Source organism: Dipteris shenzhenensis, chromosome 12 (assembly GCF_047967505.1).
Source record: "Dipteris shenzhenensis isolate YYH24624 ecotype China chromosome 12, Dip_SZ_1.0, whole genome shotgun sequence".
NCBI lineage: Eukaryota > Viridiplantae > Streptophyta > Polypodiopsida > Gleicheniales > Dipteridaceae > Dipteris > Dipteris shenzhenensis.
Genome location: NC_141607.1, coordinates 14,467,449 through 14,494,225, shown reverse-complemented (window position 1 = coordinate 14,494,225; position 26,777 = coordinate 14,467,449). Strand labels below are relative to the sequence as shown.

Sequence of the window (26,777 nt, the reverse complement as noted above, 5' to 3'; positions counted from 1 at the left end):
AGCTGAGGCGCTGGCAGCTAGCATGAATTAAAGAAATCCCATGAAGATAACAGCTTTTGCCATCCTTCAGTCGGTGGACAATGGACGTAATCCGCCAAATTTATGCTCATACCAGAAGCATGTAAACTTTCAAAAACAGTCAACCATTACAATGGCTCAGTCGCTATGACAGACAATTGCCTCGAGAAGCAAAAGTAGCAGATCATGGAAGCTAGCGAGGCCAATAGAGCTGACTGATGTATATACCCAGCTACAATTCGTAGGGTGACGCTATAGATGCCATACTGGACCTTCAGAAGCTAGACCTGCAGATGCCCTTCACCACCAGAGTGCCGACAGAAACTCAGTACGAAGACTTTGTATAAATGGATGCTCAAGTATGTGTGGGTGTGTGGATTTGTATGTGTGAGAGCATATTTTTATACTATGGTCTACACCCACTGTTGGGCGCTGATGACGTCAGTGGGGATGTCATAGTAGCTAGTCCCTATCATGAGATTGAAACTGCACTATGTTGTGTTTTTAGAGGATGAGTTTGGGAATGTTCCTGGATTCATCTAGGTATATATAGATGCTGTAGATTCAATCGTGCACCTTCAGCCAGTAGACATAAATAGATGTAATATGCTTGAGCTGCTGGAAGTACTGGTGTATAAGCACTGCTACAAGATTTGAATGTCAAATCGAACAGAATGAAACGGAAAGGTGGCAGTCCAAATCTCTGCACCTTCAGGGACTCGTGCATGCTGTAAACAAAAAATGTATCGAAGTAAGACGATGCTGCAACAGTGTGAACAACCAATAAAATTTCTCTCTGCCTTCAAGCAGTCTGGAAGCATCGAGCTGCAACTGCATCTCAAGACAGGAATTTTAACTTTCACTTCCATCTAGGGGGAAACTTGTAGGCAGAAGAGGTAGGGGCACGGCCTTGGGGATTTTCGATTCTACAGAGCAGATGAGTGAAATAGTCACCATGCCTGCAAAATAGCATCCCCCTCCCAGAAGAGGATTGTGATGATAAAGATGGAGAATTGTAGAAATGAAGCACACTTTTCCTTCATCTACACAAGGCTTCTTGGAGTGATGATAAAGATAAAAGTTGTAAAAGAGAGGGAGATTTCTCCTTGAACTGGTCTTTGGATAAGAAACAACTGTTTTACACAAGACTTCTTGGACATGTGCATGCCTGCTTAACACTATCTGGCAAATTCAACAGAGTAAATGGACGTAAATCGAGGTGACCAGCCATAGATCCAATGTAAAGGATCACCCTCCAATCTTGAGGATAAGCAAAAAAGGGCCATGTGCATGGCAACAACCCTTGTGTCCCACACCACAAAAGTCCACCGGTTCAAGTGTTAGGCCAGGCATAGCATAGGGTTGCTCTAAGTGCCGATATCCCAAGGAGTCCATCCTGTGCAACCCTACAAATGATGAGTGTGGGTGATGGTGTTATAAGTCGAGCTTTGTTAGGTATCACCCTAACCCCTTGATTTGAGGGATTGACAAACCTTGGTTTAAGGAGGGAAGGTGTGTGAGTGGGTCGCCCAGATATCTCTATCAATGTGTGCGCTTCATAGTCCTATCCTTCTTGGTCTTCTTCATTATCATGAGTTTGCGTGACAAAGTAGGCGGGCCTCGCTAGTCTTATCATTGGTATCAGAGCCTTTACTTCCTCCTGTAGATTAAGGCGCCATCAGCTCTGCTCGCTTCCTTAGCCTGTTGTGTAATCAAAGTTCTAGTACAGACTTGCACTGCTGCCTGCTGCTATATCACTTATGAGCAGATCTTGCTACTGCATTTGACTACCAAACCCATGTGGATCCATTTCTAATGGGCTCTATGGTACGAGAACACATTCATAGAGCTGGATAGCACGCAGTGCTCTGATTATCACAAAGATCGTTCTGCTTACACAACAATGTGGACCTCATTAGCTTTTATACTAGTTCACAACAATGATGGAATGTGAATGGGAAAGGGGGGGATCAAATCACTAGTTTTCATCAAATCGATTATGTTTTCAAATGAGAGCCTTGAGTAAGACCTTTTATAACTATACCACATGTACCCTTTGTGTTTTATGCAATATCTGGAAACTCACAATTGGGCATATGCTGGTCTGTGCTTAGAAAAGCTAGTTTTAGGGTATATATATATATACATTGTAAGGGCCTAAATTGACAAAAACGGGATGGGATTTTGCTTTGTCTTACTTGAAGGAGCCGACCAAAATCTGTGCTTGTTAGCTTAAAAAACCATAACTTGCATATTTATGCATTGAAATGTGTTGTTCAAGGGTCATCTTTTTTTCTTAAGTCAGAAAACTGTTTTTCGCTACCAGTGGTGCTGGGCATGTCATAGTAGGTAGGTAGCTGCACTTCTAATTTTTCCTTTAGATGATGAGTTTAGGCATGTTCCTGGATGCATCTTAATATACGGCTATCTCAAGTAAACATAATTACACAATCCTATGTTTCTGTTGTAGAGAGACTTTCAGTTATTGAGGTGAAAATGGAGTCCGTCTATTTTGTACTGTGGCAAGGAACCTCAGGTTGAGATTATCATATAGAGTAAAATGATGTATGGTGTTTCACAGGTTGGTGCCATTGATCGCTTGCTTGATACATCTCCAAGCTCAGAAAGTTTTCTCTGGGTACTGTGGGAGCTTTCTGTATTCTCAAGGTGAAGATGATGAGTTTGTAATAGAAGATATCAACTAGGTTTCTCATGCTTCTGATAGATGTGTTACATTCAAGTATATTTGATTTCATGTTTCCCAAGTATTATGTTTTCTGAGGCAAAAGGATGGTGTGGGAGATTTGTAGATCAGAGACTGGAAAACAAGCTTTGTCGGCTATTGCACACTTTCCTGAGGTATCATTGTGTCTTATTGCAACACACAGGGACCGGTGTGATTTTTGATATCTATAGCTCCCAATCATAACAATTGGTTTGTCTTTATCATCATTTCAGGTCTTCCTTATAATGATGGAAGCTTTGCAACCTGAATCTCATTCTGTCATGGCTGATATAAAAGGTTTTATGATCTCATAAGCTTCATGTCTCCCTTGTTGCAACTGAGTTGTAGTTTCTATCTGATCAGATGCTTCGTGAGTGCAGAAGGCCATGCATTAAAAAGGGCTGTTCTACATTCGGCGGCAGAGGTCGTGCAGGTTATACTTATGGATCCAATTGCCAGCAGCCTTGCTGCATGGATACCCCATGCCTTGTCCTTGCAGAAGGCACTTCAGTATTGCTCTCCAACAACAATTGACATAGCAGTTGGTAGTCATGCTTTAGGATCAGGTAGTAAAGATGCGCTTTGTGCCCGTCTCCTTGACTGGGTGGATGCGGCAGTTATATTTCACAAGAAGGGACCAGTTGGCCTTCTACGATATGCTGCAGCATTAGTTGCTGGTAGTGTCACCTCAGTGGCTGTTGGGGGGCTGCCAACTTCTGACGCTGTTGAGCCAGACAACACAATGGGTGAATCAGCCGGAAGCACAGAGCTTCCCACAGTTGATATTTTGTTGGGAAGAGGTGTCATGCTGGGAGCTTTGGGAACTGTTCTTCCTGATACAGCTGTCATACAACTAACGGTTTCAATGCGTATCATGTCTTCGATATCATGTCACCCTGTAGGTTTCTACAATTATCTTTGAAATTCAAAAGTACAGCTAAGCATCCTGAATTTATTGCAATTGCTATAGGCTATCTTATTGACTTTTGCTGTTGAGAAGGGTATGGCTGCAGTTTTCTATGGAGAAGGAGCCATGTCAATCCTGTACATTCTTTTGGAATACGGGGTTGGCTTTTTACAGACTTCAACAAGTGACTATGGTGCGCAGATCAACTTAGAGCGCTGCTATGGACTTGCTTGAGTTGTATGTCCTGCAAAAGATTAATATTGGAACTTTCTCTAATGTTGAAACAGATTACATAGTGGAAGAAGATAGTGAAGGTGATGGAATAACTGAAATGATTTTAGAGCAGGGGAGAGAACAGTCGTTCTTGGGTCTATTGCTGCCCACCCTCTTACTTTTGCTGAACCTGCTTAAAAGACTACAGGTATTTAATCTTCCATGAATGGGAAAATTGACTCCCTCTTGTGTATCATCTAGTCTGCAGACTCTTTTTAGTGGTTGCAAACCGGTTTCATTCAAAGAGTTAAATTGAGTATGCATGTGCTTTCTAAGTATTGTAGGAAGCGGTACATAAGTGTAAAATTGTTCCTTTAGTTTTTTATGTTTTAAATAATTCATTCATTCTGTCATTCTTTCTGAGAGAAAGAGAGGGAGAGAGAGAGAGAGATTTTATTCCTGTTTTTTGGTCTCTTTTGTTTCTTGATTTGTTTTTTGTTTTTTGGTTATTCACCTTCTTTCTTTCTTCTTTATTTCTTGTTATCTTTCCCTTTTGTTTAATTGACGTATTTTAGTAAGCACTGGGTTTGCCCAATTGGCTCCACGGGTCCTTAGAAACCTAGTATAGCTGCTTATGCTTGGGCACTGATGACGACATAAGCATTGCTTTGCTTGCTGGTATGTCTACCTTTTGTTTTTCAAAAAAAATTTGTTAGCTCATTTTTCCTGTTTTTTGTTTTCTCTTTTATTTTCATTGTGGAATTTTGGACCTTAGAACAACAAAAATCTGAATTTGTACGATTAGATAGAGGATGTGGAGTGTAGTGTAAAAAGGGGAGAACCTCTCCAGTAGGATTGAGGAGCTTGATAGAAACTTTAGGAAGGCTTGGAGAGCGGAGGGTGAGGATAGAGTAATTCTAGTCCTCAACAACAGGACCAAGGTGAGGCGAGAAGGAAACATAAACGCCTTCTTGCCTCTTCCAATGGCAAGGGAGCTAACAGCAAGAACGGATTTGGCAACCTTGAGGGCATCAAAATCAAGTTCGAAGATGCTCCTACAAACGAGTCCGATGTCTTTAAGGTGAGGCACCTAATTTGAAGGAAGCACTACGAGCTATAAATCTCTACACTAGCTCTTAAAAAAAAGAAAGCCAAATACTCTACCAATCAAAGTATATCTATGCTCTAACATGATGTTTGCCTAGAGAACTCTGAGCCCGTCTTCCATGAAAGAAATTACCTTTTTCAGCCAGTGAAGGTTTGGGGATGGACGGGGAGGGATCAATTGATACCATTCCATGGATCCAAGGTAGAAGGCCGAGGCAAATCTCTATTAAAGCAATCCGCCTCCTGCAAAAAAGGGAAAGAGGAAGGAGGAAGAGAGCTCTAGAAATGACCTATGTAAGGGTGCGTATATGGGCACGCACATGCATGCACTTGCGTGCATGTTGGTGTGCGTATGCATGTTCGAGAGTGAATTGCAATTACATAAAGGGAAATCTAGGATGCGATTGCAGCAACGTAATTCCATATCCTTCTGCTCTGTTGTCACTACCCTTCGCACCAAAGCAACTATTTTGGCGAAGACTGCAATGGCGCTGAAGGAGACTGTTGAGTGAGCAATTGTGGAGTGAGTCTGCTTGGTTCACTCGCTTGTGCTATAGCTTCTCTATGCTTATGACCCCTTTAACAATTTCATGCCACAACATAGAGTTTACAAACATGATTGATGACTAGCCAATGCTTGGAAACCATGCATGATGGCAAAAACTTAAATATATTTTATGATGAGGGTTAAACTGAAGACTCAGTCCACAACTCAACATACTCACGTTCACCCGCATTCTCTTGAGCACTTAACAAGATGAAACTAAGAGGGCTAGGATCTTAAGAGTGTGCTAGTTGGGGAAGCAAAGCAACAGCCAGCAAAAGAGAAGTAATGAAAAGCAACCGCCCCGCCCGTATTTAGACATTCTCCCCATTTCAGACATTTGAGGCTAATTTAAGATGTCAAAATAGCAAAATGCCAAAGTGTTCAAAAACTTTTTCACACTTCACTAAGCCAATGGAACACGACTTATGGCAACTATGCTGGTGGCTCACCAAGCAACATTGCACATGGAATCGTAGGAAGTATAATGTAACAAGATAAGTATAATGCTCAAGTATGTGTGGGTGTGTGGATTTGTATGTGTGAGAACATATTTTTATACTATGGTCTACACCCATTGTTGGGCGCTGATGATGTCAGTGGGGATGTCATAGTAGCTAGTCCCTACTATGGGTGATGGAGTTTATGGTCTTCAACCTTATGAGTGACTATCATGAGATTGAAACTGCACTATGTTGTGTTTTTAGAGGATGAGTTTGGGAACGTTCTTGGATTCATCTAGGTATATGCTTCTGCCATATTAGTGGACATGCAGATTTCACCTTGTGAAGTTTTCGTCCATGTTGCGGCCTACTGGTATTGTGATAATTCTTTCTATCTTAAAATGCTGCGTTGCCCTATCAGCTAGATTTAGATGCTCGTTTGGGAGAGGCTAAAATGCAATCGTTTAGACTTCACAAGTAGTTGTTACTTGAATGAAGAGATTTTGGACTACTTTTTGATTAGCCTTCTCCTTTAGTGCTAGCCTTCGTCATGGCTGAGTCTGCCCTTCATCTTCGGAGTGCCGACAGAAACTTAGTATGAAGACTTTGTATAAATGGATGCTCAAGTATGTGTGGGTGTGTGGGTTTGTATGTGTGAGAGCATATTTTTATACTATGGTGTACACCCATTATTGGGCGCTGATGGCGTCAGTGAGGATGTCATAGTAGCTAGTCCCTGCTATGCGTGATGGAGTTTATGGTTTTCAACCTTGTGAGTGACTATCATGAGATTGAAACTGCACTATGTTGTGTTTTTAGAGGATGAGTTTGGGAATGTTCTTGGATCCATCTAGGTATATATAAGCATCACAATGCAACAAGTTGCAAGGGTTCACTGCCATTGAATGTTTGAAAACAGAGGAAATACAAACCTAAACATATATATAGGAAGACGGAGTGCTAAGATACTTGATTGCTCTTCATATACGTGATGGGCCTCTTTATAGACCACAGATGGAGGTCACTCGCTCTCAAAATCACTGCACATATATGTAGACATTTTGAGTACTAGGAGGACTAGACACATCATTTTGTCACAGATTGCCCTAGGAGGACTAGACACATCATATCCTATCCAGCTGTCCCTCCACCTCCACCTTGACATCCCTACTCTCCACTCTTCCTATGCTTGGATTTGGATAGTGGGTCGTATCGTAGATGCCTACGTCCTCTCCCTTGCATCACACACCTCTCACCTACGACTTTCTGCCTCTCCAAACTGCTTTGCAATCCTTGTAAAGCGCAAGGAGCCTCTCCTTGAGGAGGACAACATTGGGGCCAATGATGCCATGGTTGGCAAAATGCGTGATGACTTTGATGAGGAGTTTGTGGACCCAGCTAAGGATCTTGGTGATGGTAACCTGTGTTGAACTTCCACCTCGTGCACTATTGATGTAATTCCATAGACTTTGCTTCCCTTGATGTAGCCATTGACTTACCCACCTTTGGCTTGGACTCATCTGACTCATTTGTATGAGGTTCTTCTTTCCTTTGTGGGGTTTTATGTGTTTGTTCAGTGTATTTGTGAAGAACCAGCCTTCTCAAGAATGCAAATGTGTGCAATGCATGCAGAATTTGAATGCCGATTGGCCCTTAAATGGGAAAGAGTGCCCTCGTGAGAGTACTTGTTTCTGTTTTGACCTACATGCAAGGTGTGTGTGAGATGGCGGATGTATGCAAGGTGAATGAAGAATGCTATGTGAGATTCATAATGAAAGGGTGATACCCTTTCATTAATGTCCCTTGAGATCACTCAAGTTCCATCTTCCCATTTACACCTACCCTTAGCCTATGACCCATGCATCTACCATTCAATGCACTCTAATGCACCCTTCCCTTCCTATTGTCCCTAGGACCTAGACATGTGTGTGCACATTTTTATTAATAGAACAAGTATCACATGTCCAAATTTGATGCCGTTTGAAGCAGTGGCCACAGCTCGACTAGTCCTATCTACTCAGATGATCCACCGCCATAACAAATTGGTTGGTGTCCATCATAAATACAGATGCATGCTACACCATTGGCGTATAATATATATTAATGTTTTAATGTCTACTAATCGCCATAACAAATTGGTTGGTGTCCATCATAAATACAGATGCATGCTACACCATTGGCGTATAATATATATTAATTTTTTAATGTCTACTAATCATGGATTAGTGATTTCTCTTGTCATGACACTCCCTCCTGCTTGAATGGCCAGAAGTCCTCTTTTGGATTCTTTCTTGTCTCTTTCTCTTGCGTACGCGTCTCTTTTGCTTCTGCATTTGCATCTCCTCTTCATAACTGCAAATAGTCTCCTCTAGGTTGTACACGATCTCTTCTGAATCAAAAATTAAATCCCATCTTCAAGTTCTGATTGAGCGCAGATGTAGGTGAGCTTTTGGAAGACCCTACTATGTACAGATGCATGGTAGGAAGTTTGATTTATATGACTATTACCAGGCCAGATTTGAGCTATGTTGTTGGGTTGGTAAGTTAGTTTATGCACGCTCCAAGAAAATTGCATTTGGATGCGGCTAGATGCATACTGAGGTATGTGAAGTCCACATTGCAGTATGGATTATTTTATGAGATTAGGGTTTAGATACAGTTGCATGAATACACTGATGCTGATTGGGCTGGTAGTATTTCTGATAGACGATCTACAAGTGGATATATGTTCTCTTTTGGGAGTGTTGCACTCACTTGGAGCAACAAGAAACAGCCTACAATTGCCTTGTCGAGCACAGAGGTTGAGTACAGGGGTGCAACAATGGCTACATGTGAGGTAGCTTGGTTGCATAAGCTACTTTATGATATGCATCAGTTCCAAGCTGCTGAAATCTCTTTATAGTAACTTGCTCAATAAGCTGAAACATATTCTCAACAAAGTGGTTAGTATTAAAACGATTCTCTCACCCAAATGTTTCATTAAACTAGGTAGACCTTGGCTATAGATGATTTTGCGATGGAGAGCTACTTAGTCTATAGAAACTATAGACCTTCAATCTCTTTTTCCCAACTCTTCTATTTCAGCCCTATTCATCCTATTAGACGCTCTACATGGAGGATAAAAATATTTATTCTTTGTTCATACTCTACAGTGAATATGCCTACTCTCTATTCAGGTCACACATCCATACACCAGTGTTGGCTGAATGGATAGCATTTACTCTTGGTTCTATGTTCACCGCAGAGTCTTGGGATGAGAAGGTAGCAGCCTCACCCTCCTGCTTGGATACTTTGCCTTCCCTTTTACCTAATTCGTTTTGGCAATTTTGAGGACATTTATGCCATAGATGTCCTGGTTTATGTTTCTTACGTCTGAAACATTTACCCTCCTTAATTAGCTTTTTCTTCTCATCGTCAGTAATGGAAGGAAATGGTATTTATCCAGGACATGATTGGTTGTTAACATTTTGTACAATAGCTTTCTCTTTTCCTTTGTTGAAAGGTTTTCGAGGATTCACTTTTCTCTCAGCAATCTCAGCCAACTTAGTGAGGTCTGTAAGGGTGGTTGGGTTGGACATTTCAACCTCATACCTCACTTTCGGGGTTAGGGCTGCTAAATACTTCTTCCTTCTATCATCCTCGCTCTTCTTAGGTAACTCTAAAGAGAGTTTTCAGAACCTAGCTGTAAATTCAGCATTACTATCGTTATCAAATTGCCTGAACCTTTCCCAGCGGAAGGTCAATTATTGTTCATGCCTTGGAGACATGAAAGTGGCCTTCAACTGCTCTACAAAGTTGGACCATTGAAGGATAGGCTCTTTTCCCGTTGGTGATAAAGACCACCACATCAAAGCATCCTTTTGTAGATGCAGTGTGGCAAGAGCAAGTTTCTCGTTATCTTGATGGGCAAAATATAGCTCAAAATGGCGAACCCAATTGAGGATTTTATCCGCCTCTCTTACTCCATCATACTTTGGGAACTCTATTCTCTCTCGAGGTTGAAATTTGACTCTCTTCAAGGGGGTACCTAAATCTTCATCCCTCAAATTCAGCACTCTCTTAGTCCCAAATTCTGTCATAATGGACTGTTCAATCATATGGCTAACCTGAGAAATGAGCTTATCAATGGGAGACTCCTCTCTCCTTGTACTTGGATTATAATCCATGTGTACGGGATTTTGAGTTAAAGGCGTAAACTCGGCGCCTTGCTCTTGGATGGACTCGTTTCTCCCTTCATTTCTGAAGGAAGACTCCCTATCAAGAGATTCTTGAAGGAGAGATGAAGGTAATTCTATATGTGGGTTATCATACTCAATATGTGTGTAACTCTCATCTACATTATCCTCTTTAGGAGGAGGTGATGGTGTTCTCTCCCTATCTCCTTTTGGTAGTGGAGGAAAAATGACAAGTTCATTATTAAATATCCATTCTCCTTCCATTCTTTCCTTTTAGTAATACAAGAGAGAAAATGACTTGCTGTAATTTCAGAAAAAGGGGTTTATTTTACATCAAAAGTCAAGTGTTGTAGAGTTGGTGGTACTTATCCAACTCCCGCTTCGCTTGTGTGAAAAAACCACTTCAAGTGACCTCTTCTTCTTTTGAGTGGATTGGAGCTCTAGATACCGTTACAGGGGGTACTTGGTGGGTGGATCACTCCCTTAAAATCTTGTTCTGATCCGACTTTCTGTTGGGGAGAACAGGGGGAGTTTCTTTTCCCCACGGTTTAAGGGTTTTAAGGGTCTATTCACACCGGGGCCCAGGGGGGGGGATCACCCCGCTCCCCGTCCAAAGACCAGAAAATTCAGAGAAATTCCTTGCCTCAGGGCCTCCGAAATGCAGGGTTTGCAACGATCTGAAATATCTTCCTCCAAAACTCACACCTTTCCTTCCAGCCTTTTGTGGCAAGCCTTCCAAGCTCGCTCTTTACAACCAAGTTCCTTCTGGGTTGTTGCAGCGACCTTCACCTGTAATTCGTGCATGCGCCAACCAAGGCACTGTTGCGCACAGGAATCTGCAGGCCACCGTTCGGTATGCATGCCTTTCCGCGTAGCACTCCGCTCTTCTTGTGCCTTCCGTGCAGCCTTTCTTCCGCGGCTCTCTTGCACGCAGTCTTCTTGTGTCCTCTCGTCATCTGTCCCACGCACTCTCTTGCTGTCCTGGTAATGGATCGTCGAAGCTCTAATACCAAATGTGAAGAACCAGCCTTCTCAAGAATGCAAATGTGTGCAATGCATGCAGAATTTGAATGCCGATTGGCCCTCCAATGGGAAAGAGCGCCCTCGTGAGAGTACTTGTTTCTGTTTTGACCTACATGTAAAGTGTGTATGAGATGGCGGATGAATGCAAGGTGAATGAAGAATGCTATGTGAGCTTCGTAATGAAAGGGTGATACCCTTTCATTAATGTCCCTTGAGATCACTCAAGTTCCATCTTCCCATTTACACCTACCCTTAGCCTATGACCCATGCATCTACCATTGAATGCACCTTAATTCACCCTTCCCTTCCTATTGCCCCTAGGACCTAGACACGTGTGTGCACATTTTTATTAATAGAATAAGTATCACATGTCCAAATTTGATGCCGTCTGAAGCAGTGGCTCCAGCTCGACTAGTCCCATCTACATTATCCTCTTCAGGAGGAGGTGATGGTGTTCTCTCCCTATCTCCTTTTGGTAGTGGAGGAAAAAGGACAAGTTCATTATTAAATATCCTTTCTCCTTTCATTCTTTCCTTTTAGTAATACAAGAGAGAAAATGACTTGCTGTAATTTCAGAAAAAGGGGTTTATTTTACATCAAAAGTCAAGTGTTGTAGAGTTGGTGGTACTTATCCAACTCCCGCTTCGCTTGTGTGAAAAAACCACTTCAAATGACCTCTTCTTCCTTCTCTTTTAGGCTTTTCTTCTTGTATTTCTGCTGTAAACTGGTGTGCTCCATTTGGGCTACTTATTTTGAGTGGATTGGAGCTCTAGATACCGTTATAGGGGGTACTTGGTGGGTGGATCACCCCCTTAAAATCTTGTTCCGATCCGACTTTCTGTTGGGGAGAACGGGGGGAGTCTCTTTTCCCCATGGTTTAAGGGTTTCAAGGGTCTATTCGCACCGGGGGGGTTCACCCCGTTCCCGGTCCAAAGACCAGAAAATTCAAAGAAATCCCTTGCCTTAGGGCCTCTGAAATGCAGGGTTTGCAACGATCTGAAATATCTTCCTCCAAAACTCACACCTTTCCTTCCAGCCTTCTGTGGCGAGCCTTCCAAGCTCGCCCTTTACAGCCAAGTTTCTTCTGGGTTGTTGCAGCGACCTTCACCTTCAATTCACGCATGCGCCAACCAAGGTGCTGTTGCGCACAGGAATTTGCAAGCCACCATTTGGTACCCCGCGCCTTTCCTTACGCATGTCTTTCCGCTCGCGCATAGCCTTTCTGCGTAGCACTCCGCTCTTCTTGTGCCTTCCGTGCAGCCTTTCGTCCGCGGCTCTCTTCCACGCAGTCTTCTCGTGCCCTCTCGCCATCTGTCCCATGCACTCTCTTGTTGTCCCAGTAGTGGATCGTCGAAGCTTTGATACCAAATGTGAAGAAGCAGCCTTCTTAAGAATGCAAATGTGTGCAATGCATGCAGAATTTGAATGCTGATTGGCCCTCCAATGGGGAAGAGCGCCCTCGTGAGAGTACTTGTTTTTGTTTTGACCTACATGTAAGGTGTGTGTGATGGCGGATGAATGCAAGGTGAATGAAGAATGCTATGTGAGATTCATACTGAAAGGGTGATTAATGTCCCTTGAGATCACTCAAGTTCCATCTTTCCATTTACACCTACCCTTAGCCTATGACCCATGCATCTACCATTTAATGCACCTTAATGCACCCTTCCCTTCCTATTGCCCCTATGACTTAGACGTGTGTGTGCACATTTTTATTAATAGAATAAGTATCACATATCCAAATTTGATGCCGTCTGAAGCAGTGGCTTTAGCTTGACTAGTCCTATCTACTCAGATGATCCACCGCCATAACAAATTGGTTGGTGTCCATCATAAATAAAGATGCACGTCACACCATTTATGTATAATATATATTAATGTTTTAATGTCTACTAATCACGGATTAGTGATTACTCTTGTCATGACATACGTTAAGACAAGGCACATCCTTCCACACCTAAGGGGGTAACTTCTATTACTAGTTGAGGAGGACCTTCCAACGGCCCCTCTTTCTTTGATGAGAGTTGTCAATTGGAATAGTAAGTGATTGGCTAGGATCTGTACCAGCTGTAGGAAGTAGGTCATTAGGAACTAGCTTGACCCCATTGCCACTCGTGGACTGATTGGGATTCTCCTTCTCCTCTAGCATAAACTCATTGATAGTCAATGTGCAAGGACATACATGCTTTTGTGTGAGCATACCTTTTGGTTTGGTATCTTGGATCATATAGTGACGTGTGCATTTTTGTTTTAGCTTCGCTTCTTCCAATTGTCATTGCACATGGTGTTTTGATAGGAGTGAGAAGAAGCACTCCTCAGATCCTTGAATTCATAAGAGGCTTTCATTAGCACAACAAGAGCAGCAAGCCCACTATGCTACTTTGTAACCAGTCTGAGGATTGTAGGGATGGTAATGTTTGCTCTCACTGCTGTAGCCAACCAAAATGTACTTAATGGCCTTATCATCTAACATGCTTCTCAACTGATGGGGCATATGTGCATAGGCTATGCAGCAACCAAAATTTGGGTGGAAATATTTTTCCCTTAACCATGCATTTGACACCATTAGAGACCCTTTTTTGGCTCTCAGTACACCATTTTGTTGAGGCGTGTATGGAGCTGTACACTGGTGCTTTACGCCTCTCTCCTTCAAGAAATTTTTGAAGGCATTTGACATATACTCCCCTCCTCTGTTTTGTTCTCAAAGTCTAAGTGTATCTTGACTCTTTCTCACCATAGCCAGAAAGTGCTGGAAGCATTGGAAGAGATCAACTTTTTATTAATGGATAAACTCATGAGAATCTAAAAAAATTATGTATGAAGGTCTCAAAATACAGATGGTGTCCCAAAGATGGTGTCCTCTAAGGATCGCACACATCAATGTGTATGAGTTGCAATTTTCTTTCAGCTGTAACAGATCCATTTTCTCCGAAAGGCATTCCTGTGCATCTTTCCCAAAATTCACCCTTATATATCTTGGAGGGTCTCCAAAGAAGGCATATTGTGTACATCCCATGTCTCTGTAATACTGTAAACTTCCATAGTTCACATGACCAAATCTTGCATGCCATAACTTTGATTTTTTAATTGCAGAAATAACTGATGCCGCACATGCATTTGACATGCTGCTATGATGTTTGCCCAGCGGGTACAAACCCTGATTTAAAATGCTTGTATTGGCAATTTTCTATATTCCTCAATGCATTAAAAGACGATAGCAAAACTTATTCTCCCAAGAGTGCCCTGGTTTAAAGTGCTTGTATTGGCAATTTGATAGTCTTTTTCTATATCCCTGACAATGCACTTGTTATCCTAAAAGACGATAGCAAAACCTCTTCTTACTAAAGAGGAAACTGGCAACAATTCTTCTTAATCCCTGGCACATAAAGAACATTTGGAAGGCATATATTAGTCCCATCAATTAATGATAACAAAATCTTTCCAACTCCCTTCAAAGGGATATGAATAATTGTTGGCATAAGACACTTTCTTGCTAATTGGAGCAGGCTGTAAATCAACAAACAGATTTCTTGGAAGTCGTGGAGGAATGGAAATGAGGTATCGTAAACCTTTTGACAGACAAGGCAATGAGAGACATAGCATGGGCATCTCTGGCATTCCATCTCTTCCTCTGATCCTTAGTAGGAGAAGTACATGTGCCTGGCCGTTTCTAGACTTGCTGCCTACCACGTGGAGTGTAACAGGAGCAATAACTGCGTGCAAATAACATATTCTTTACCATAAAACTCCACAAGGAATACTTTTGTGCCATCCAATGTATCCTCTTGTGCCAAAACCTCGAACGCATATCCCGGATTCTGATTTTGATTCTGATTCTAAGCCATCTCAGTAGTATGGACAAGTAACTGTCCTAGAGATTCACGTTCTGTGAATGGTATTGCACCCACAAAATTAGACTGCCCCAATAGCCAATTTTGGGCTAAATAATGCACAACCTCACCTGAATTTAGATCGAACCTGCGAATGACAAGATAGTCCCAGAAGAGTGGACAACAAAAAACCTCAAAATCTACCCTAAAAGTGACAGAATGGTATCTGAACTGAACCCTTAGTGAAAGCTTCACAGCCTGAGGAAAAACAGAGTTTTTTCAATCCCTATTGGGGCTGGAATGGGAGAATGCAGAACTGTATGAGCACAAATTGCACTAGAGGGGACACAAACTAAACTGTCCGAGCTGTTTCAGGGCTGGAACAGAGAAAACAGTCCTGATTTCGACCTCCAAGCTGAGGCAAACACTCAAAAGTCAAGGCAACTTGACAGAAATTGAAGGCAGCAGCTCCAAAACCTGAAAAACTGGGTCAACGAGTAATAGAACAGCTCCAAGAGCTTGAAACCAGTGAAAATCCACAAAACCAGGTACAGCCTGCTAAAAAACAGGTACATCAGGTGGAATTTCACGTGAACAGGCCTTAAAAATGGTCGGCTGCCAGCCCTGTAGCAGTTTTAGGAGTGCTCCAAAAGAGGTAACCAGGCCTGAAGTAGCGGCAGCCTGGCAGGAAACTAGGCCATTCCCTTTAAACCTAGGGGGAAGGACTAACTTTGGAGATTCTTGATGCAGCATCCAGGTTTTGGCTCTTTCGGGTCATGAATTTTGTCTACTGATCAAAATTGGGCATTTGAATTATGATGTCAGGAAACTAGGCCATTCCCTTTAAACCTAGGGGGAAGGAATAACTTTGGAGATTCTTGATGCAGCATCCAGGCTTTGGCTCTTTTGAAGGTTTCTTATTTTTACCTGACTTCAGAAATGGCTTGTGGATTCAAAACTGCATGCATCAGTGCTGGTATTGAAGGAAATGGAGAGAGTGAGAGCTAGAGAGAGTGAGAGAGACGAAAGCTTGGAAGCTGTAGTTGCAAAAAATAGAGTGTAAAGAGTACAACACAAAGTGAGTAGGATAAGGTTTTGTCCTAGTGACAAAACCTTAGTAGTCACTAACCATAGTTAGTGAACTAACTGCAGTTAGGGGGAAAAACCTCTAAATGAGGGAAAAGTGCCCCTAACTAACTTATTATATTACATTGGTCACTGCTGAATTATATCTATAATTCCAACACCCCCCTGCAGTGCCAATGTCATGTACAAGGCTGATCAATCACCAAACGGATATAAGTTCAGGGCACTGCGAAATGCCTCAAACTTCTCACGTGGTAGCGCTTTGGTGAAAATATCTGCAACGTTGTCATGTGTAGACACAAAGATCATACTGATCTCTCCTGCATGTAACTTCTCTCTGACGTAGTGATAGTGAACCTCAATGTGCTTCGTGCGAGCATGAAACACTGGATTCTTTGCCACTGCAATGGCACTCTGACTATCAGTGAGAATTGGAGAAGGACCCTCCAAAGACAGATGAAGATCAGCAAATAAGCGTCTCAGCCAGACACATTCAACTGTTGCTGTGAAAGCTGCCCTGTACTCAGCTTCACATGATGAGGTAGCCACTGTAGATTGTTTTTTGCTCAGCCATGAAATGCAAGATTTTCCCAAAAAGAAACAATTGCCACTAGTGGACTGCCTAGTGTCATAATCACCAGCCCAATCTGAATCACTGTAGGCATGCATCTGCAAGTCACCCCCCCTGGGAAATAGTAAGCCAAAAGACTTGGTGCCTTGCAAATAACGGAAGATGCGCTTAACTGCCTGCCAATGCATAGTTTTGGGGCTGTGCATGTACCTGCTCACCTGAGATACTGCAAACTGAATATCAGGCCTAGTATTGCAGAGATATATGAGGCATCCAACAGCTTGACTGTAAAGTGTGGCATCAACTGATTCTCCTGCATCATGCATTGTGAGTTTCAGCCCCGGTTCCATAGGAGTAGATATGGGCTTACACTCTTGCATGTTAAATCTGTCCAAAAGTTTCTGAACATACTTGGATTGAGACATAACAGTGCCACGTCTCTCATGAGAGAACTGGATCCCCAAATAAAAGTGAAGCAGCCCCAAATCTGACATATCAAAGTGGGTCTGCAAATCAGTTTTGAAATCTGCAATTTTGTCCTCATTGGACCCTGTGAGCAGTAAGTCATCAACATAAAGAAGGATGACTAAGATTTCCCCCCCATCCATCTTGATGTAGAGGGTGCTCTCAGTAGGACTATTGTGCAGCCCCTTGCTGGTCAAAAAGGCATGTATCTTGGCATACCATGCACGAGGGGCCTGTTTCAGCCCATATAAAGCTTTATTAAGCTTGCAGACTTGAAGTGCATTTGCTGTAATTCCAAAACCCGGAGGTGGTTTGACATACACCTCTTCCAGCAAGTCCCCATTTAAGAAGGCTGTTTTGATGTCCAACTGATGAACATTCCACTCAAAATGTGCAGCCATTGCAATTACTGAGCGGATGGTAGTCATCCGGGATGTAGGAGCAAAAGTCTCCTCATAATCTATGCCCTTTTTCTGAGCATAGCCTTTAGCAACCAGCCTGGCTTTATATCTGTCAATGGAGCCATCTGGCTTCCGTTTGACTTTAAATACCCATCGTGTGCCAATAGCATGTTTACCCTGTGGCAAGTCCACAACATCCCAAGTCTGATTTTTTGCAATGGACTGCAACTCATCGTGCATGGCATTCATCCAATGCACATTACCTTGTGCCTCTTCAAATGTGGCAGGCTCCTCTTCATCAAGGAGAGTACCTGCATATGCTGATTCCACTGAATTAGCACCTTCCATGTGCCTTGCTGCACTGCGAGTCCTGCCAGGTAACGGAGCATCAAGTTTACTCTCCCGGAGAGTCTGTAACAGCCAGTTTGGGACTGTTTTTGCTGCATGTATGTCTGGAATTTCTTGCTGCACCACCTGTTCCACTGCCTGTGGAGGAGGCATGACATCCTGTGGCGGAACTGAAGCATTTGAAGGTTGCTGTAAATTCTGATTTGGATCAGAAAAATCAGCAGGGGAACCCAAAGCAATGGGTAGCAACCCTTGAAAGACATCTTCTGAAGGTGAAGGCATTTGAAAATCAGCCTGAGTGTGAGCTGAATTTTCAGAAAATATCACATCTCTACTTACAATGATTTTGCGTGTAGCAGGATTGTAGAGACGATACCCCTTGCTTTCTGCACTGTATCCAACAAATATGCATTTGATGGCTTTATCTGACAATTTGTGCCTAAATTCAACTTGCACATGTGCATAGGCAAGGCATCCAAAGACTCGGAAGTGATCCACTGAAGGTTTTCTGTCATTCCAGACCTCAAAAGGAGTTTTTATTTTTAAAGCCTTAGTGGGAGCCCTGTTCAAAATGTAATTGGCACACATCAAACCCTCTAACCAGAATTTATGAGGCATGTGTTTGCTTTTCAGCATACATCTGTCCATCTCCATGAGGGTTCTATTTTTCCTCTCAGCTTTGCCATTTTGCTGAGGGGTTAGCCTGACTGTAAGCTGATGCACAATACCCTTTTGTTTGAGGAAAGCATCAAATTCTGCAGATAGGTATTCCCCACCTCTATCCGTGCGTAATGTCTGGATCTTGAGCCCGGTTTCATTTTCAACCATGGCTGAAAAGTGTTTAAACACTGTGAACACTTCAGATTTCTTTTTCAGCCCATAAACCCAAGTAAAATTGGAGTAGTCATCAATAAATGTGACAAAGTAGAGATGACCACCCAATGACGGAGTCCTCATGGGACCACAGACATCACTGTGTATAAGCTGTAATTTGCGAACAGCTTTAACTGAACCATCCTTCTTGAAGGGAAATCTATGCATTTTACCTAAAATGCACCCTTCACAGGCATGTGGAGGAGGTATCTCAAGAGGTGGCAATGCATCAACCATTGAAAATTTCTGAAGTGTCATTAAGCTGTTGTAATGCATGTGGCCATATCTGGCATGCCATAATTCTGCATTTTGCATGGCAACTGTAGGGGTAGAAATTGCCAAAGCATGAGCCGCTCTTTTCTGAAAAATATCAAGCTGAAAAAGCCCACGCAGCAGAGTACCAGATAACATTAAGGCATAGTTAGCTTCCCTGTCCCGGACAGCACATTTGTCATCCTCAAAGATGACCTGAAATCCCCCTCTGTTAAGAGTGGACACTGAAAGGAGATTTTTGGTTATGCCAGGCACATATAAGACATCAGAAAGTCTGAAAATTGAGCCATCAATTGCAGTGAGCTCAACTTCTCCTGTGCCACGTACTGAATATGAGGAGTTGTTGGCACAAGTGACTTTCTTACCAACAGGAGGTGGATGCAAGGAAGTAAAGAGACACTTCCTCGAAGTGATGTGCTTGGATGCACCGCTGTCAAAATACCATGTGTTCAGTGTTTCATCAACACTGAAAGCAGATGCATCTGAAGGAGAGTCAAAACTGCAAGTCAAAAATGCATATGTATCATCAGTGCAAGAAGCTGTACTATCCCAAGCATCTGGAACAGCCAACCTAGAATCAGAAATGCAAGATAAAAAGGCATAATCTTGACCAACAAAGTTGGCTGCAGCATCCCCACTGTCAGATGCACAAGGGGCTGAATCTGAAACAGCCATTCCTGAGCTGTTTTTCTTTTCCTTTGCAATCCTTTTCCTGCATTCTGCTATGTGATGACCTGGCTTTTTGCAGTAGTGACAAAAACCCTTCTTTTTGGGCTTGCTTGCATCACTTTTAGCCTTTTGTGAAGGCTGTCCTGACCCACTGGAAGGCTGATTTGCTGCTGTTTTTGCCTGTCCCTTTGTTTTTGATTTGAATTTTGAGAGCATGGCTTGTTCACCTGCACGTGAAGCCAAATTTTTCCTGGTCTGCTCTTCCTGAAGCAGAAGTCCTATCAGCTCATGAAAAGAAAGAGGATTTGCACCCCCCCTCAATGATAAATTCAGCGAAGTATGAAAGCTGAGATAAGACTCAGGAAGAGAATTCAGAGTGGTTGTAATCATCTCTGAATCAGGAATAATTTCATCTATGTTTAACAACTGCTCTCTGAGATCCTGTAGCTTAGTGAGGTGGGCTGACATGGAGTCACCCTCCTCCATATGTGTATTGCTCAACTCTCTTTTTAAAAAAGATACCCTGGCATCATTCCGTGCTGCATACATGCTTTCCAAAATATCCCACGCTGCCCTGGAGGTCTTACACGACCGGATATGCGGAATGATTGATCTTTTCACTGAAAGAGAGATGCATGACAAGGCTAAGGCATCCCGTGAATCCCATCTCTTTTGCTCAGGAGTATTGACTGTAGCTGCACCAACAACTTGTCCTGCAGCTGCACCTTGTGCACGACCTCTTCCACCTCCTTGCTGAGGAGGGGTAGCAGGTGCAATATCTGCTGGTCGGATTTCATCCCCATTGACATAATCCCATAAATTGCGAGAAATCAGAATATTACGTACCATGAAACTCCAGAGGGAGTAGTTGGTACCATCCAATTTGTCTTCCTGTGAAAGACCACCGAACTGGAACTCATTCTGATTTTGATGGGCCATATCTGAGAAAGAGATTGAAGCAGATACAAAGCTGAATTCCCTTACTGGGAATAAAATGCACAACTCCCAAAAAACACACCCAAGCACGGGCTGTATATGCAACTTAGATTTCTGCACTTGAGCTGTCAGAAATCTGTCCAAGCATAAAACACTCTCCAAAATCTGCCAAAAGTGTTCCAAACACTCCAAGAAAGGCAGTATGTACTGAATACTCCAAAAAATGCTCTCCAAACACAAAAGCCCCAATTTGTGGCTAGAAATTGCAGCCAGAAAGGGGTAAAAATGCTAAAAGCCCCAAATCTGCAATTTTAATACAAAAGCCCCAAATTTCAGACTATATCTCCAATTTTTTTTTTCAGATGTAGCTCCAAAATTGTACAATGATTGCAATGTCTGCAATATGCAAAATGCCTCAAATATACTCCCAAACAACTGAACCAAACTATGGTTTTCTGCAAGATGTGCCTGCCAAAGAACACCTGTGGCTAAATGCAACCTGTGAAAATCTGCAAGTACAGATCTGAAAATGCAGAAATGCACACAAATCTGTAAAGAGTGCAGGAGGTACGGTACAGTACTAACTGTACGGTGGTATGGTACAGTACGGACTGTACGGTACAGATTGTACGGTCAGTACGACAAGATTGTCCAGGTGCTCCTGCTCAAGTACGGCGATGTACGGATGGCGATGTACGGTGCGGTACGGACGGCGCTGTACGAAATACTGCTCAGGTACGATGACCCGTACTGTGCTGTACGGCGATCTGTACGACACAGTACGGCGATCTGGACGGAGCAACGTCGATATGTACGGCAATCTGTACGGGAGCAGTACGGATGTTTTACGGGAGCTGTACGGAGGTATTGCGGGAGCTGTACGACACTATGCGTCAGGATTCCGTACAGTCGTACGGACTGTACGGACTGTACGGAGCGGGCTGGAGCTGGAGGCAAGGCGCTGGTACGAGAAGGAGCAGAGGGCTCAAAGGCCTAGAACTTGCTCTGATACCAAATGAAGGAAATGGAGAGAGTGAGAGCTAGAGAGAGTGAGAGAGACGAAAGCTTGGAAGCTGTAGTTGCAAAAAATAGAGTGTAAAGAGTACAACACAAAGTGAGTAGGATAAGGTTTTGTCCTAGTGACAAAACCTTAGTAGTCACTAACCATAGTTAGTGAACTAACTGCAGTTAGGGGGAAAAACCTCTAAATGAGGGAAAAGTGCCCCTAACTAACTTATTATATTACATCGGTCACTGCTGAATTATATCTATAATTCCAACAAGTATTGGTCAGACCTGATCATGCAACTGTGTTCAGACTTTGAGAGTGCTGCTTGTGTAACTCTTCCTGCGAGTGAATTTCTGAGTATTAGATATGGAGGAATCATAAGCCTTCTGCCTTACTCAGTTTGAAGTACTGGTGAACAAATCACTTTGTAAAGAACAAAGCTAAATTGGTCAGGTCTCTTAGACAGCAACGACGTCCAATTAAACAATCTGCCATTATCCATTAACCAAGAATTCTGAGTTACTTGACGCACGACAGCCATAAGTTAAATAATGATGTAGATGGAGCTTGACATTGTTACAATCCTGTATGGAGCATATTCTTTTCAAGCATCACTGGGTCATATTTGAGAATTTAAGATTAATTATTTACGAATTTTAATTTCTGACTCTGATCTATTTTGGATGCAGGTGACCGAAGAAGAGTACCGAAATACAAAACTTGTAGAAACGTTGTTACAGTTGCATCGATGCATATGGTATGTGAAATTCTCATTGTTCAATGGAGAGTGTTTATCTTATAAAAAATTTGCAATTGCTGTTGCCTGCATATATACATACATGCATGCTCATAGTTTAAGCTTTGAAGGGAAAGCCTTGTAAAATGATCCCTTTATGAGGTGAACCTACTGAATATCAAGTCAAGAGAATCAAAATGAGGAACATGCACAGCTGGAGATTGTTGTGTGTGATCTTGCTCGACTGGGATTGGTTTGTTGTGCATTCATGTTAAATTGAAAGAGCATTGGTGAGAGGGGACATCCTTCCTTCACTCCGATCTTGCTCTCAATCCAATCTGACAGAGTTCTAGGGGCACGTACTCTCCCTCTAGTTGACTCATATAGACTCATCACCCCCAAATCATGTCTCCTGGGTTCTGCATCTCGTGAAGTCTCCGAATCATGCGGGATTGTGTGACAAAGGCCTTTGAAAGTCTATGAAGCAAGCATAGAATTTCTTGGATCTCCGTCTTTGTCTCGATCGCGGCCTGTACAGTGATCAAGAGTAGGCTACTGTCTCTAGAACCTAACCTGTCTCAAGGCCCACTGTCCCTTTGCCTCTATGTAGGAGCTGATCTCTTTCTCTCTCTACTATTGATCCATAAATCATGGCCAATGTGTGACCAATCTTGAGAGTGTGGTAAGTCTCTCTGTCTCTAGTACAGACCCGTATATATCTTGGACAATGTGTGGGGCCCCCTTCTTTGTGTATCGGTACGATGATGGTGGTACTCCAAGCAGAGGGAAGCCGTGGCATACAACAGATGAACATTTGTGCTAAGATTGGGCCAAGATCTCGTCTGTGAGCAAAGAGCTCAATCCGGAGCCCCTCACTGGTCTTGGGCTCTGGTTTTTGAGCCGATGCAATGCAGCTTGCACATTCAATGCCGTGGCCCGTGAAAAAGATGGATGTGGTGTTCTTGGGGGACATATCAGCTGTTGCATGGATCGGGACGCCATAGGGTGATGTTGCCTATGTGTGCTAGACATCGGTGTCTGTAATGGGGATAGGTGGCTTTCCCTCAGAGAGAAGCCCCCATGCAATGGTGGAGCCCCCTCTATGAAAAGATTGGATCATATTATCCAGCCTGTGTGAGAGGAAAGCCTGCCTCTTATGGTGTCTGAGACAGCATGATATGCCGATGTGCCTCATATGTCGTCAAGTGCCCCAAAGCTTGCTCGTGTATGAGATGAGATCTCATCTCTTGGCACTCACCATCAAACCATGGGTTCCGGGGCACCTTCCCAGTTGGGGGATGTGTTGCGGTCCGAATCGCAGGGAATGATCTGGCGGCAACATCATGTGCCATAGATTCCAGTTCATTTGAGGCATGGGCGCGGTCTGCATCATCTCCAATGGAGGTCGGCAGCTTACAAGACATCCCCTTGGATTAGGTCTTTGACTGCCAATCACGCTTCATACTTGTCGTCATCCACCTTAAACCTCCTAATCAAAGATTTGGTAAGCAATTTCTAGCTATACTTGACCTCATTGGGCAAAACTTGGCACCATAGGAGAGCATATTCCTCCAATCCTTGTGCAAGAAATATTGCTCTAACTTCATCATCTGCAGAACTGCATCTGTTCTTAACATACTTAATAAAGGCATGCACATCCTCATGACCAAGTCCATAAAAAGGTCGTGGCTCCTTCTTCTCAGCCCCAACGTCAAGGTAATTACATGCAACAATTTACTATCTGCAAAGCTCCTCCCCGTTTCATAAGTGATTGCATTAGAAAAACCTTCCAAGTCCCTCGAGTCAACTCTCGAAATTTGAGCTTGCTCTACATCAAACACAAAACTATTTCCTCCTTCTACCCAGATTGCCATGCTTTTCTCAGTCTCTAAACACAGAATGTAATGTGAGCTCATCTGTCCCAGAAAGCCTTCACACACTGTCCAAAATTGGGATTTTCTTCTTGTAGACCATCAGCAGGCCTGCACAACGTACCAGCCAGGGAATCGCTGTGTGTTCTTCTTGAAAACCTCCAGCAAGCGAGCGCGATGTGGAAGAGGCAAGTCTCTGCCTTTCTTTCTTGACCATCTCCACAAGCCCGCGTGAAGTGATAGAACAGATCTCTGCCTTCTTGCAACATCGCCATTCTCACGTTGCTGTCAAAAATCCGCCATCGCCCTTCCATCGACCACTTACGATTTAGTCCATCGCTACCATACTCCTTACTTGTGGAAGTTAGGCTTCCCTCTTGAATGGGAGACACTTTTGAACAGTGCGACCTTTCTTGTTAAAAGACTCAGTAAAACTAGAAATGAACAACACTTGTCTTGCTCACTGATGCTTCCATTGTGGACAGAAGAATCCAATGCCACAATCAAACCCTTGCTTCCTAGTCAGTGCTTGGGACAATCGACAGAGACACCGGCCATCCAAAAGAATAACAATGCCACTCCTTTACAATTATCTGTCCAGACTAGCACGATTGAATGAAGCATTCTCCCACCCTGGGATCGAAACACTTGACAAATAACTTTTGATTCAAACCAGCAGTGCAAACCACGGTGCACGTCTTCTCTCTCTCTCTCTCTCTCTCTCTCTCTCTCTCTCTCTCTCTCTCTCTCTCTCTCTCTCTCTGTGCAACCAAGCAATTGTGTGTATGCTCTCTCTCTCTCTCTCTCCCGAGCTGCTGCTGCTACGCTATGCCACCCGTTGCTGCTGCTACGCTACACCACCCTCGTTGGGAGCTGCTACTGCTACGCTACGCAACCTGCCATCCTATGCCATCGACTCTTTGCCATCGATGCCATCCCCTAGCCCCTTGTAGCCTCTCCGTCAGCCTCATGGGAAACCTTTCGTAACCTCTCCATCGAACTAGCCCCAACACCCGAGTTGGGATACTGCATACTGTAAGTCAGGTCTGGTGTGGCATAAGTGAATGAGACATCCAACAGCCTACTAGTAAAGAGTGATATCACATGGTGGGCTCCCATCATGATCTGAAAATTTGAAGCCAAGGTTCACTGGAGTGGAGATTGGCTTGCAATCCTCAAACTGAAAAACGATCAAAGAGCTGTCCAATAAACTTGGACTCGGACTGTGACATCATGATACCCCCCTCAACATGAGCAAACTGAATGCCCAAATAATAGTGCAGCTGTCCCATGTCTGACATGTCAAAATCTTGCTGCAAATCAGCCTTGAAAGCTGCAATATGCTGAGTATCAGGGGCCGTGATCAGCATGTCATCCACACATAAAATTAGCACTAAAAAATCAGATCCACTCCCATGGACATAAAGAGTGGGCTCTGTGGGGCTATTCTGAAAACCAAGGGATAGTAAGTGTGCATGAATTTTAGCATACCATGCCCTGGGTGCCTACTTCAAACCATAAAGGGCTTTTCTCAGCCGGCATACCTTGTTTTCAGAGCCAACAACCTCAAAGCCAAGAGGTTGTGTCACACAAACTTCTTCCTGCAGATCCCCATGAAGAAAGGCAGTCTTGATGTCAAGTTGGTGCACTTGCCAATGGTGATGGGCTGCAATGGCAATGACACATCTAATAGTAGTAATCCTAGAGGTGGGAGCAAAGGTCTCCTCAAAGTCAATCAATGCCTTGTTATTGGGCATACCCTTTTGCAACAAGATGGGCTTTGTGTCGATCTATGCTGCCATCAGATTTCCTTTTTAATTTGTAGACCCACCGGGTACCAATGGCATGCTTGCTAGGAGGTAGATCTACTAATTCCCATGTGCCATTTTTGGCAATAGATTGTAGCTCAGCTCTCATTGCATCCATCCACTCTTTGCTATCAAAAGCATCTTTATGGCACAAAGGCTCTTCATTGCAAGCTGTAGCAAGGAGTGCAAACTCAAGAAAGTGACCATGCATTTGTTTATTCCCTGATCTTGTCCGGGCAGCAAGAGGTTGATCTTGTTTGCTCAGTGCGGTCCCTCAATGTGTCAAGAAGCCATCTGGGAACTTGCCTTTGCTGTCTATTGACAGCTCTTTCTTCAATCACTGCATCATGAATAGTGGGATCATTTTGTGCTGGAAGAGGAACCTGCAAATCAGCATGGGGTGCTGGCTGATCATTGCTTGTTGGAGGGCCTGCAGGAGGCTCATGTTGCTGGTCAAACTCCCCCTCTGAGGGAAGCAGAGGTAACCAAGAGTCAAAGGCATCAAACATGTCAACTTCTGGCTTAGCTTTGTAGTCCACAAGAGGAGAAGCCGAACGTTCAGCAAAGATTACATCTCTACTGACAATAATCTTCCCAGTAATTGGTTGGTATAACCGATACCCTTTGCTCTCCTGGCTGTAACAAAAAAATATGCATTTGATTGCCTTATCATCGAGCTTATGTCTCAGTTGAGATGGTACATGAACATATGCAAGAGACCCAAAAACTCTCATGTGTGAAAGTGA

General features: G+C 43.2%; 1 protein-coding gene across 1 annotated transcript in view; it reads left to right on the top strand.

The window, feature by feature from the left end:
- Positions 1-26,777, top strand: part of EMB2016 (mRNA methyltransferase EMB2016) — a 123,232-nt gene that overhangs the window by 14,431 nt on the left and 82,024 nt on the right. Inside the window, exons 10-16 of the mRNA XM_087382883.1 lie at positions 2,600-2,685; positions 2,829-2,877; positions 2,977-3,040; positions 3,124-3,641; positions 3,744-3,843; positions 3,938-4,071; positions 22,306-22,373. Coding sequence (XP_087239009.1) covers positions 2,600-2,685; positions 2,829-2,877; positions 2,977-3,040; positions 3,124-3,641; positions 3,744-3,843; positions 3,938-4,071; positions 22,306-22,373 — 1,019 coding nt within the window. The remainder of the gene's footprint in view (positions 1-2,599; positions 2,686-2,828; positions 2,878-2,976; positions 3,041-3,123; positions 3,642-3,743; positions 3,844-3,937; positions 4,072-22,305; positions 22,374-26,777) is intronic.